The sequence below is a fragment of the Alligator mississippiensis genome, chromosome 4 (genome assembly GCF_030867095.1).
Source record: "Alligator mississippiensis isolate rAllMis1 chromosome 4, rAllMis1, whole genome shotgun sequence".
In the NCBI taxonomy this organism is placed as follows: Eukaryota; Metazoa; Chordata; order Crocodylia; family Alligatoridae; genus Alligator; species Alligator mississippiensis.
In genome coordinates, this window is record NC_081827.1 from 92,825,036 (window position 1) to 92,837,768 (window position 12,733).

Sequence of the window (12,733 nt, forward strand, 5' to 3'; positions counted from 1 at the left end):
TCTTTTCAGAAGGACCAGCCACAAAACTCACATCCTCTTGCACTATGCAATTGTCATCAGTATTTTGTATTCTAACTTTTGTGAGTAGGCTGAGCTTATCTTGAGTCATCAAGTAACTTGGATTGGCAGACTGCTGCTTGAGATGGCTGGTGTGCATTTGGAGTTCTCCTCACCCTCACCCTATAGTCTATCTTTCTCTCTTTCTTTCTCTCTTTCTCACTGAATAGCACATATTGTTCTGGGTGGGGCTGGTTTAGGTAATTGAGGGGTGGAGCTAGGATAGAAAGCCTTATAAAAAGGCAGCCCTTAGAGAACCATAAGAGCAGGAATTAGAGAGCAGCAAACAGAGAGAGTTTGCTTAGGGAGTTGGCCCCAGGAGGGAGCAGGACACTTAGTGTATGTGCATGCATGTGTGTGAGGTTGAGAGCATGGGCAAGGACCCTGGTGGGGGTACTTGGTGTACAGGTTCTTGTAGTGTGTCTTTTTTCCCCTTCTCCCTCCACCTCTGTTTTTTTTCTATCTTTACAGTCCAGGTGTGCTCCAGGGAGCAAAGGAGGCATAAATGAAGTCTGGGTCAGCTGTTGTGACCTGCATGTCATGAGCCATGTTCATGTGCCTCCCAGACAGTCAGGAGCACTTCATCTGCACCAAGTGTAAGCTGGTGTCTATCCTGGAGGGAAAGATTCACAGAGTGGAAGCATGGGTATCCCTGCTGCATTGCATCTAGGACCAGTAAGATTACTTGGACAAGAGTTACAAGAGGGGCCAAAGAGCAATGTGGTGAAGTGGCAGCATGTGATTACTCAAGGAAGGAGGGGCTCCAGAACTGAAGAGGAATGGATTGAAGTCAACAACCACTTTCAGGCGCTCTGTAGTGGACCTGCTGAGGAAAGAGGCAGAGGAAGAGACATATGCAGGCATTTCATAGATTTCATAGACATTAGGGCTGGAAGGGACCTCGGAAGATCATCAAGTCCAGCCCCCTGACCAAAGGGCAGGAAGTCAGCTGGGTTCATAGGATCCCAGCAAGATAAGCATCCAGTTTGCTCTTGAAGGTGTTCAATGTAGGCGCTTGAACCACCTCCGGTGGCAGGCTGTTCCAGACCTTGGGGGCTCGGACAGTAAAGAAATTCTTCCTTATGTCCAGCCTGAAACGGTCTTGTAGTAGTTTATGATCATTTGACCTAGTCGTCATCCCTTGGGGCGCTCTGGTGAACAAACGTTCCCCCAGATACTGGTGGCCACCCCTGATAAACTTGTAGGTGGCCATCAGATCACCCCTGAGCCTGCGCTTTTCCAGGCTAAAGAGCCCCAGGGCTCTCAGCCTGTCATCGTAGGGTCTGCTTCCCTGACTTCTGATCATGCGCGTGGCTCTTCTCTGGACTCTCTCAAGCTTCTCCACATCCTTTTTGAATTGTGGAGCCCAAAACTGGACACAGTACTCCAGCTGCGGCCTCACTAAGGCCGAGTACAAGGGGAGAATTTCGTCCCGGGATTTGCTTGAGAAGCATCTATGGATGCAAGCCAGCATTTTGGTCGCTTTACTAGCCGCAGCATTGCACTGCAGGCTCATGTTCATCTTGTGGTCAATGATGACCCCCAAGTCTCTTTCTTCCATAGTGCTAGCCAACATAGCACTGCCGAGCCTATAAGGATGCTGCAGGTTTTTCTTCCCAAGGTGGAGAACCTTGCATTTATCGGCGTTGAACACCATCAGATTCTCATCCGCCCACTTGCTGAGCCTGTCCAGGTCAGCCTGGATCACCTGCCTGTCTTCTGGTGTGGATGCTTTTCCCCAAAGTTTGGTGTCATCAGCGAACTTGGCCAGTCCACTTCTGACTCCACTGTCCACATCATTAATGAAGATATTGAACAGTATGGGTCCAAGGACAAAGCCTTGGGGGACCCCACTGGTCACAGAACACCACGATGAATGACTTCCATCAATTACTACCATCTGGGTCCGACCCCGGAGCCAATTTTCCAGCCAGTGGAGGCATGAGGCAGAGAAGGCAGCATCATAGAGAGCAGAAGTGTAAGTCCCTAAGGGCAGGGGCTGCAGAACCACTGCACCAAGAAGTAAGAGAAGAGCGATAGTGGTTGGTGACTCCCTTCTATGGGGGACAGAGGCACCAGTTTGGTATACAGGTGTGCTGCCTCCCTGGAGCCTGAATTCAGGACATCACAGAGAATCTACCAAAGCTCATCCTTTGGACCACTACCCCTTCCTACTTATCCATGTAGGCACCAGTGATATTCCCCAGGAATTACACTGTCCAGTTCAGAGATGAATATGTGTCTCTTGGCAGAAGGATTAAGGAGCTTTGAGCACAAATGGTGTTCTCATTGAACCTTCCCATGGAAGACAGGGGTCCAGGTAGAGGCCAAAGTAAGCTGGAAGTGAACATGTGGCTGACACAGTAGCAGTGATATGAAGGTTACAGCTTCTTTGACAATGGGTGGATGTTCTTGGGAGGAGAGCTTCTATCTAGAGACGGGATCCATCTGACAAGAACAGAGAAGAGCCTCTTTGGGCATCATCTGGCCAATCTAGTAAGGAGGGCTTTAAACTAGGTTTCACAGGGGATGGTGATCAAAACCTTCCAGCAACAGAGTGTGCAGTCCAGAAGGGAAAGGACTTAAAGAAACAATTGAACTCTGGGAAAAGGCAATGGAGCTACAGAACTGCAACAAGTGGCACAAAAAGGAAGTGAGGAGGTCAAAATGTAAAAACATACAATGCATATATACAAACGCAAAATTTATGGGAAATAAACTAGATGAATTGGAAGCTGCAGCCTGTGAAAAGAACTGCAATCTGATTGGTATCACTGAGACCTGGCAGGACAGGTCTTATGACTGAAATGTGAACACTGAAGGTTATACTCTGTTTCAGAAGGACTGGGTTGGGAGAAAAAGCAGTGGTATTGCTTTGTATGTCAAAAACATACACACTTATTCTCCAGTTCAGGAAGATAGCAACACAGAATGCCTTTGGGTGAAGATGAAAGATAAAAGATGATGCACTGATGTAATGGTGGGGATTTATTATAGGCCACCTAATCAGGAAGAGGAGGTACATGAAGACTCTTTAAGCAGGTGACAGACCCATGCAAAAGCTATGTATGGGATGGTACTGATGGAAAACTTCAATTTTCCAAATACCTGCTGGAAAAATAATGCAGACAAATATAAAATGTCAAGCCAGTTTGAAACCTGTGTGGAGCACAACTTTCTCTTCCAGAAAGTGTTGTATACAACTAGGGGACCATCTCTCTTGGATCTTGTCTGACTAACAGGAAAGAACTGGTGAAGGATGTGAAGGTGATGGGTAACTAGGGAGGAAGCAATCATAATACACTCGAATTACAGATTCTGAGACAGGGAAAGCATGAGGTCAACAAAATTAGGATGCTTGATTCCAAAAGGGTAGATTTAATCTGATTCCAGTAGCTAATAGGCATAGTAACTAGGGCTGTGAGAAGCTTTGGGTGCTGATTTGATTCAGAGGAGATTTGACCTGTTTTGGCAGCTGAATCTCTGAATCTGAATTGAATCAAGAGACCAATAAAAAGGTCTGAATTGATTTGAAGCTCTCTGAATTGATTTGGAAAAGATTCGGAGAGCTTTGGCGAGTCAGGCAGTCCCCACTTGTTGCTGAAGGGAGCTGGACCCGGGCTCTGTGTCAGTAAGTAGGGGGTGGAGGGGGAGCTGGAGGATGGGGGAGGGAACCATGAGGGGACCCCTACCCGGCCCCATCCCCTGCCTGCTCCCCCAGCCCCTCTGAGTGACCTTCTGACCCTGCCCGCTCTCTCACCCTTCAATGGCTGCCCTGCCCAGCTCCAGCATCGTGATGCTTTAAAAAAAAAGAAAAAGCCCCGCACTCACCAGCTGCTGCCAGGCCCCGGGAGAGGGGGGGGATCCATGCTGCCCCCGCACTGCTCCACACTGTATGGGAGGCTCTGCCATGTGCCCATAGCCCCCACCCACTCCCAGCCCTGTCTATAGCTGCCTTGCCTGGACCCAACTCCTGGTTCTTAAAAAAATAAAATAAAAAAGACCCACACTCGCTGGCTGCTGCAGTGGCCGTTGGGGCTTCTGGGGGCTCATGGCACAGCCCTGCACACAGCATGGGGCACTGGGGGGCAGTGGGGATTGTTCCCCTGCTTGGCAGCATCTGGTGAGTGTGGGGCATTTTTTTTTTTAAAGACCCGGGATGCTGGAGCCAGGTGGAGCAGCCATGGAGGAGGATGGGGGCTCATGGTAGAGCCCCCCACCAAGTGTGGGGTAGTGGGGACCAGTGAGGATCTCCCCTCCCCACCTGGTAGCACCTGGTGAGTGCGGGAATTTTTTTATTTTGTTTTGTTTTTTAAGAGCCGGGACTCTGGGGCTGGGTGGGGCAGCCATTGACAGTGCTGGGAGAGTAGTCAGGGGATGGGGCCTCTCCAAATCAGATTCAGCTGAATCGATTCAGGACAGTGATTCAAATCACCGAATCGAATCACTGTCCCCAGAATCAGCTGAATCTGAGTCTGCAGTGAATACTGGCCTCTTCGCACAACCCTATTGATAACATGGGAGGATAGATTGAAGGATAAAGGTGCCAGGAGGGCTGGAAACTTCTATGGGGCACAGTATTGGAAGATCAACAAGAAACTGTCCCGACACAATGGAGACACAAGAATGCCAAGAGACCAGTGTGGCTGCTCAAGGAACTTCTAAAATGCCACAAATGCAAAGGAAAGCATACAGACAATAGAAGAATAGGCAGGTCACCAAGGAAATAGCAAGAAACTGGAGGGACAAAGTCAGGAAGTCAGAGATAAAGAATGAGCTACACCTGGCAGAGGAGGTTAAAGACAACAAGAAGACGTTCTACAAGCACGTTGGCCAGGAAAAGACAAGAAGCTGCGGGTCCTCTATTAAGAAGCCGGGGGGAACTCCTAACCAAAGATACAAAGAAGGTGGAGCTCCTCAGCAGCTTTGCCTCAGTCTTTACAAAAAAGTTAATCTGCCAGACAGCTAGGGATTATCTGGATAAGGAAGGGGAAAGCTGAAGGAGGAGATAAAAGAGACAGTCAGAGAGCTTTTGTTGGGTCTGAATTAATTCAAATTAGCAGAATGAGCTGCATCCCAGGGTCCTAAAGAAATTGGCAGAGGAGATCTTGGAGTCCTTGGTAATCATCTTCATAAAGTCATGGGAGACAGGCTTGGTACCAGAAGGCCCCTCTTTAAAAAAGCCAAGGAGAACCTGAGGAACTACTCACCTTTAGCCTCATCTCAATACCTGGAAAGTTACTGGAACATATCTTAAGGAAAGCCATTTGCAAGCATCTGGAGGACTAAAGGCTGATCAGAAGCAGGTAGCATGGATTTATGAATAGCAAATTGTATCAAACAAACCTGATCTCCTTCCTTGACAAAGTAACTATTTGGATGGATGAAGGGAATGCTGTGGATATAGTGTATCTGAATTTCAGCAAGGCTTTTGACAAGGTCTCACATGACCGTCTCATAAACAAAATGGAGAACTGTAGCCTGGATAAACCTACTACAGGGTGGATAGATAACTGGCTCAATAGCTATAAGCAAAGGGTTATTAATGGATCTATGTCAGAATGGCAGGAGGTTTCTAGCGAGTCCTACAGAGGTCTTGTTCTGGGCCCGGTGTTGTTCAACATGTTTATTAATAATTTGGATGCTAACATAGAAAGCTTCTTGAGCAAGTTTATGGACAATACAAAACTGGGAAAGATTATGAACATGGAGGATGTGAGCGCAATTCAGAAGGATTTCAGCAGATTAGAAAGTTTAGAGCTAACAGCCTGAAGTTCAATGCAGAAAGCTGCAAGGTGCTACACCTCAGGAGAAATAATCACAAATACAAGTATAAATTGGGGGACACCCTGGCTGGACGGCAGCTCAATGGAAAAGGACTTGGGAGTCTTGGTTGACTACAGACTCAATATGTGTCTGCCGTGTGATGCAACCACACAAAAGGCCAATGTGATTTTGGGCTGCATCAATAGAAGCATTAGGTGCAAGTCATGGGAGGTTATAGTGCGTCTCTACTCAGCACTGGTTAGGCCTTATCTGGAGTACCGTGTATGGTTCTGGGCTCCACATTTAAAAAGAATGTGGAGAAGTTAGAGGATCTAGAGGCAGGCAACAAAGATGATGGAAGGCAAGTCATATGAGGAGAGGCTGAAAGAGCTAGGTATGTTCAGCTTGCGGAAAAGGCACTCAAGAAGGGACATGATCTCAGTCTTCAAATACTTGAAGGGCTGTCATAAAGAAGAGGGAAAGCACCTTTTGTCTTCTGCCATGTAGAGGAAGACACAGACTAATGGCTTGAAGTTGCAGCAAAGTAAATTTAGACTGGATATCCAGAAAAACTTCTTTACTGTGAGAATAGTGAAGCAGTAGAACAGACTGCCTAGGGAAGTTGTGCACTCTCCATCATTGGAGGTGTTCAGGAAGAGGCTGGATAGTCATTGGTCAGGGATGACCTAGGTGTAGCTATACCTATTTTCTCCTGTGAGTATTTCCCATGCTTCTAGGCTTTGTTGATTGCTCCTGCCTCCTCCCTTTTTTCTGCTATATGTTTTTAAGCCTCCCCAGAGGCATTGGTTGTTGGCTACAGCTAAGGCTGGGGACTTTAACGGAGGTGTGCCAATTCTCCTGCTAGGAACAAAGCCAGAGGTTCCTGGCTAGAGGTTCTTGCACCTCTGCTCGGAGTTAAACTAATCACCATATTTGGGGTCAGGAAGAACTTTTACCTCATGGTCAGATTGATATGAACAGTTGGGGATTTTGCCTTCCTCTGAAGCAGGTAGCATGGCCATCTATCCAGGACCTCTTGACAACATTTTGTTGAAGCAGGACATCGACTGCCATGGATTCCAAGCTTTACCTGTGCCAGGTTAGGGTGTTAGGTCTGTGTCGTATCAGGGTACTGAGGTTACACTGACTGGTCTGTAATTCCTGGGATCCTCTTGCTTCTCTAAAGACAGTTCTTTATTTGCCTTTGTTTGAGGTTCCGGACCTCATCCAACTTCAACAAGTTCTCAAAGAGGATAACCAGTGGCCCTGAAATTACCTCAGTCAATTTCTTCACTACCCTACGGTATATCCCATGCACATCTCTTAATTTGAAAGCATCTAGCTTCTTTAAGTAATCCCTAACCTGTTCTGCTGCTATTCTAAGCTGTTCAACTGGCAACTGCCCATATTTATAAAGAATGAAGTAATAAAAGAATTAAATACTTCAACCTCTAGTCTGCATCATGTATAACTAGATTGTCTTCTGCGTTCAGTTTGGGCCAATGGTTTCTTTGGTCTTCCTCTTACTTTTAACATATTTGTAGAATCCCTTTATATTGCCTTTTACATCCCTTGCCAGTTGCCTCTTAAATCATGCCTTGGCCTTTCTGATTTTTTCCCTGCATGCCTGTACAATATTTTTATACTAGTTGTGTTCACATTTTTTTACAAGTAGCCCAAACCTTAAAATTATAAATGGTCCAAGGGCTGCATAGGAAATAATGAGCCATGACAAGACTTGTCATTTATAAGATCTGACTGTGCAGAGCTCCAGGTAATTAGACATTAACATGGACTTCATGGGCCACACCTGGCCTGTGAGCCATAGGTTAAGCTCCTCTCTTCTATACTTTTTCCTAATAATATGACCACAGTTCCACTTGTTGTTCAGATTCTGAAATAGCATGAATATTTTTTGGTCAAATGACTGTGTAAACTTAGGTATCTTAGGTAGACTAGGATCTGGGCCAGGGTTTGGCAAAAAATGATGATATTTGTTGCAGAAATAAAGTTTTGTTCAGGTTTACAGAATTTCTTATATAAAAAACAGTGTTTTCATCTACTTTTCTATTAATATCTTATGTAAAAATTTAGGCATGCGTTCTTCATTTAAACAGAGGTATTTTCAGCCCATCCTTCATAATTAGTGATATAATGAGTAGCTATATCTAATTTATAAATTTAGATTGATCTTCTGAAATTTTACAAGATTTTTTTTGAGCTCACATTTTTTTTAAAGTGGTCATATAAAATATGAATATTATTTGATATTCATTTTTTCATAAAACTACTAGCATTGCAAATAAGGTGGATCAGGGGTATCAAACATGGGCTGTGCACCAGATTTGGCCCTCAGAGCCTCTCTCTCCAGCTGTGGGGCTACTGGTGGGTACCAGAAGTTGAACCCTTTGGCCCTGTTGGACATGGCCATCAGTGGAGAGCTTGGCTCACTGCCACCAGTCTCTGCTCTCCTGCTGTCTCTGCCTCTGACCCCTCCCTCTTTAGCCCTGGACTTCAACCACTGCTGGACACTACTTCTTCCACTGGAACCTGCACTGTCCTTGCTCTAGCTGCCACCATACCCAGGACCACCACTACCCTCTCCTGTCACTGCCAGATCCTGCACTGTCTCTGCCCCTAGTGTGCCCTTAATTTCTGTCCCCACCTGACCCCATGCCACCACCATGGTAGCCATTGCAGTAGCCCTCATGCCCCAGGTTGGATCTGGCCCACTAGGAGCACCTTAGTTCAGATCTGGCCTGGGTTCTCAAGTGAGTTTGACATCCCTGAGGTAGATTAATAGAATTGGCCATTTTATGTGCAAATTTCAGATTTTCATATGTAAATGTGGTAATGATGTAGGAAAATAGGCTGTAAAATGACAAACATTCCACAGCACACAAAGGTTTCCTATGACTTGAGACACACATGCAAACAGTAATTCGCAACACTGAAAAGAGACAATATACTGGATAGTGTATTTTTGAAATGTAAAATGGTCATTTTGCTTTCTACAGGTCTTATCACAAATAGTAATTGTTAGTCTTTAGCAAGTAGACAAATTAGTCTTTAGCAAAAGGGTCGGCAGCCTATAGCCATTCGTCCATGGCCGGGAGGCTTCAATGGGATTTGGTGATGAGGGACTTTAGCTGTGCTGTGGGTGCTCTCCCTGTGTTCCTAATAGCTTGTCTGCTTCTGACCCAGGGTGGGTTGTTCTGGCGAGCAGGTAAAAAAGGTTGCCTGCCTACTTCTGCTTTAGCAGATGCTTGTAGTGATATGCCAAAGCAGTGCAATGTTAAAACATTTTTCATTTTTACAATTTTTCTCTGTACTTTCTTTATTATGATACCAAAGTTTGCTTTTCTATAAATGCACTGATTCTAGCAGTGCAGACTATTAAGTTAGGGTACAAGGGGGTGAGGGGGTGGGCAAAGGGCCGCTGAATTGTCTGAAGATCACAGGTTAGTCAGAGTTAGACATTCCCCTTTTATTAGTAAAACATTAGTAAATTCATTTTAAGACTTTAAAGTGCGTCATGTTGCAAACTTTGTAGTCACAATGATTTTTAGAAGCAGTTTGTTGATGCAGAGTTAACATACATGAACTTCTTAAGATTTTCTTTTTTAACAGAACAATGAAAATGAAACACCGTTGCATTGTGCGGCTCAGTATGGACATTCAGAAGTAGTTGCTGTTCTACTGGAAGAGCTAGCAGACCCAACAATAAGAAACAACAAATTAGAAACTCCTTTGGATCTGGCAGCACTTTATGGGCGTCTACGGGTAGTAAAGATGATCATCAAAGCCTATCCAAATTTGATGAGCTGCAACACTAGAAAACATACACCTTTGCATCTGGCTGCACGTAATGGCCACAAAGCTGTTGTACAGGTGCTTCTAGAGGCTGGAATGGATGTCAGCTGCCAAGTTAGTGTGCAATTTTCTTTCTCCTTTATTATGTCATGTCTTAAATGCAGCTACTTGTTACTTCTTTTAGGATACAGGTATGGTATTTTCTGAGAAACTACAAATACAACAAATTTCTCCAAAATACTTTTTATAGATGCTGTTACACCTTCAGCAAATCAATAGGGGAAAAACAAGAAATCTGCACTGACAAGGATTTGAATAGAAAACAGTGTATTCCACTGAAAATCATCATGGTGCTATACTGAGGGATGAATGTTATCCACATCACTATACAATTTGTACTCATTCCTATGTAATCTTTATCATTTTGCATCTGCTTTGACTTTTCCTAAACCAGTTTTATATGCAGTATCACTACAGTTTATTCACTATACTTTTTAATTGTAGTTTGTCGTCTAATCATTATATGGTAGCTTACCTAGTTTTAATGAGGAATGGAAAATATTCACTACTATATGGCATTCTGTTTGCCATTTATATAAGAAAATTAGAATTGCCTTATAAATTGCCCTAACTTTTAAAATCAGTTTTGATGTTAGCCTTTTATTTCTTTTAACGTTGGTTTCTACTGTGATTGCCCTGTGGTCCATTATTATTTATTTTACCAACACGATCCGTCTTCTCCATCAATGAGTTCCCTTCATTGTGCATCTTGGTACACTGCCAAGTTAGCTTTATCTGAATTTTTAACGTATTACTTCTATAACCTCTGAAAACTTCTTTGTTGATGATTACTGTCAGTTCATTAAACTGAACAGAGCATACCATATCTGTCTATTACTTAAAACTGAACTCATCTGTTTTAATATTCATTAAATTGCTCTGCATCACTGATTGGGAAAGAACAATGTAAAAGTATAATCCCATGTGGTAAATTAAATTGTACACATTCATAGGCTTTATACAAATTCATTTTTATCAGCAATAAGGAACTCCCAGAATGTAGAGAGACAATTATAGAAGTATCTGCAATCTACTTTGTAATTGTAAACATTTATTTGTTTAAATGGAAGGTCTATTTTAGCCACTTTTTCGCTTTAATACTCCCTGAGCATTTTTAATCATAGCAAATATTTGGACTAATAATAGACAACACTTAACTTTTGATTGAATTAATTACACATTTTATTCATTTCCCAGGTCTATCCAATGTCCTTCAGTCTGAAATTATTTAGAAGTGGGCAATACAAATCAGCTTCACCTCTTTATGCTTTGAAGTTTTCATTTTAATTGAAACGTGAAAAATGCACAGGTTTTGGTGAGTGATAGACTTTGGGCCCTTAGTAAAAAATAAGTTCACGCACAGTTCAATGTCTTCAATGGAAGGGCTACTTGTATAGTTGTAAAGATCAGTCACAATTTAGCCCTGTGTTGACATCCACCCAACCTGTTTTCTTAACAGTGGCACTTCCAGCCGGTGAGTCTTTTTCTTCCCCAAATATTTTTCTGTTTCTGTCATGTATTTGTGGGGCCCATTTCCTGAATCAATTTCTAAAGCTAGTACCTTTCCTTTCAGTTAACCTCCTGAAACCTACATTTATTATGAAGCCAAATAATAAACTCCATACTGATAAGGTTAGACCAGTGGCTTGCTTAGAGATTAATTAAAAACTCTTGTTTCCTTATATATTAAATAATAATAACAACAACTCCTAAAGCTTGCACTTAATAGGGGTGTGCAAAACAGGCCATATTCAGTTCAGATTCAGATTTGGCCCAAATCGGGGACAGCAATTCGATTTGTTGATTCAGATCTCTGTCCCTGGTTTGATTCAGCCGAATCCAAATCTGAAGATTCGATGCTGATTTGGAGAATCAGCGATTCGGACATAGACACAGCTTTAAATGTTTTTTCTATATACCTCAAGGTACCAGGCACGGCTCGTGAACGCTGTGATTCTGGGGTGGATGGAGCATCCCACGGGAGTGCGGGGGGCCTCTTGTGTGCTCAGCAGTGAACTGGAAGTGGACCAGAAGTACTTCTGGTCCAATTCTGGGTCCTCCACTGAGTGCGCTGGGGGCCTTCCTGTGTCCCCCCCCGGCTCAGCGATTGGCTGTGGGGGGATCCTGGGTGCCCCCCCAGACCCTGGAGGCACCAGTCATCAAGCTGGAGGAGCGTGGGGGGGGGGGGAAGACTCCCTGGCACGCTCCCTGGTGGACCCGGAAGTGGACCAGAAGTGCTTCTGATCCACTTCTAGGTCTGCTGCCAAGCATGCTGGGGAACCCCCACCATGCTGCTGTGGGATGCTACATCCACCCCACCATCACAGCATTCATGAGCTGCCTGGTACCTGGAGATATGTAGAAAAAACATTTAAAGCTGTGTTTATGTCTGAATTGCCGAATCTCTGAATCAATTCCAAGGGTTTCGATTCGATTCAGGGAGATTAAAGGGTGTCCTGATTCTATTTGGATTTGGAGTTTTGGTCACTGAATCAAGCCAAATCTTTGCCAAATCGAATCAGGGACTGAAGCTTTGCACAGCCCTAGCAATTAAGCCTGCAAATTGTATACACAGCTGATTTATATGTCCTTGTGTTCCTTAATGTTATTACCTGTAACTTTCCTCACCTTTTCTCTTTGATTGTTTCAGTGTCCCCCTGTCAGGTGTGGTCTGTTTTTACTGAATCTAGGTGCTGTCTTTTACTATATGCCTTTTACAAAGGGGCCTCAAGCCTAATTATGCTGTGTAGAAAATGGTACTAATTGGAATTGCTCCGTATTTCATTAGTACAGAGGAGAGCAAAATATGTTCCATTGTCCCTATGAAATATGTTTGGCATCCATCACAATAAATGTCCTTTTAGGAGGATTTCTAGTCACACTAAGAACACTTACTTTGTAGGGAACATACTCCTAAAGGGCATAAAATCTTGCAGGGAGTAAGATAGAGAAAACTGATTGTAAGTCTTGAATTTATTTGCTATAGTATAGAAAATAAAAATATGTTAGTATATTTGCAGATCAGTTATGAATGCAA

At 43.8% G+C, this 12,733-nt stretch overlaps 1 protein-coding gene across 12 annotated transcripts in view; it reads left to right on the forward strand.

Moving 5' to 3' along the window:
- The window catches only part of ANKS1B (ankyrin repeat and sterile alpha motif domain containing 1B), an 870,204-nt gene that overhangs the window by 131,767 nt on the left and 725,704 nt on the right, over window positions 1–12,733 (forward strand). For all 12 annotated transcript variants that reach the window (XM_059726322.1, XM_059726321.1, XM_019480905.2 and 9 more), the window contains one exon: window positions 9,454–9,750. In XM_059726322.1, the coding sequence (XP_059582305.1) occupies window positions 9,454–9,750 (297 nt within the window). The remainder of the gene's footprint in view (window positions 1–9,453; window positions 9,751–12,733) is intronic.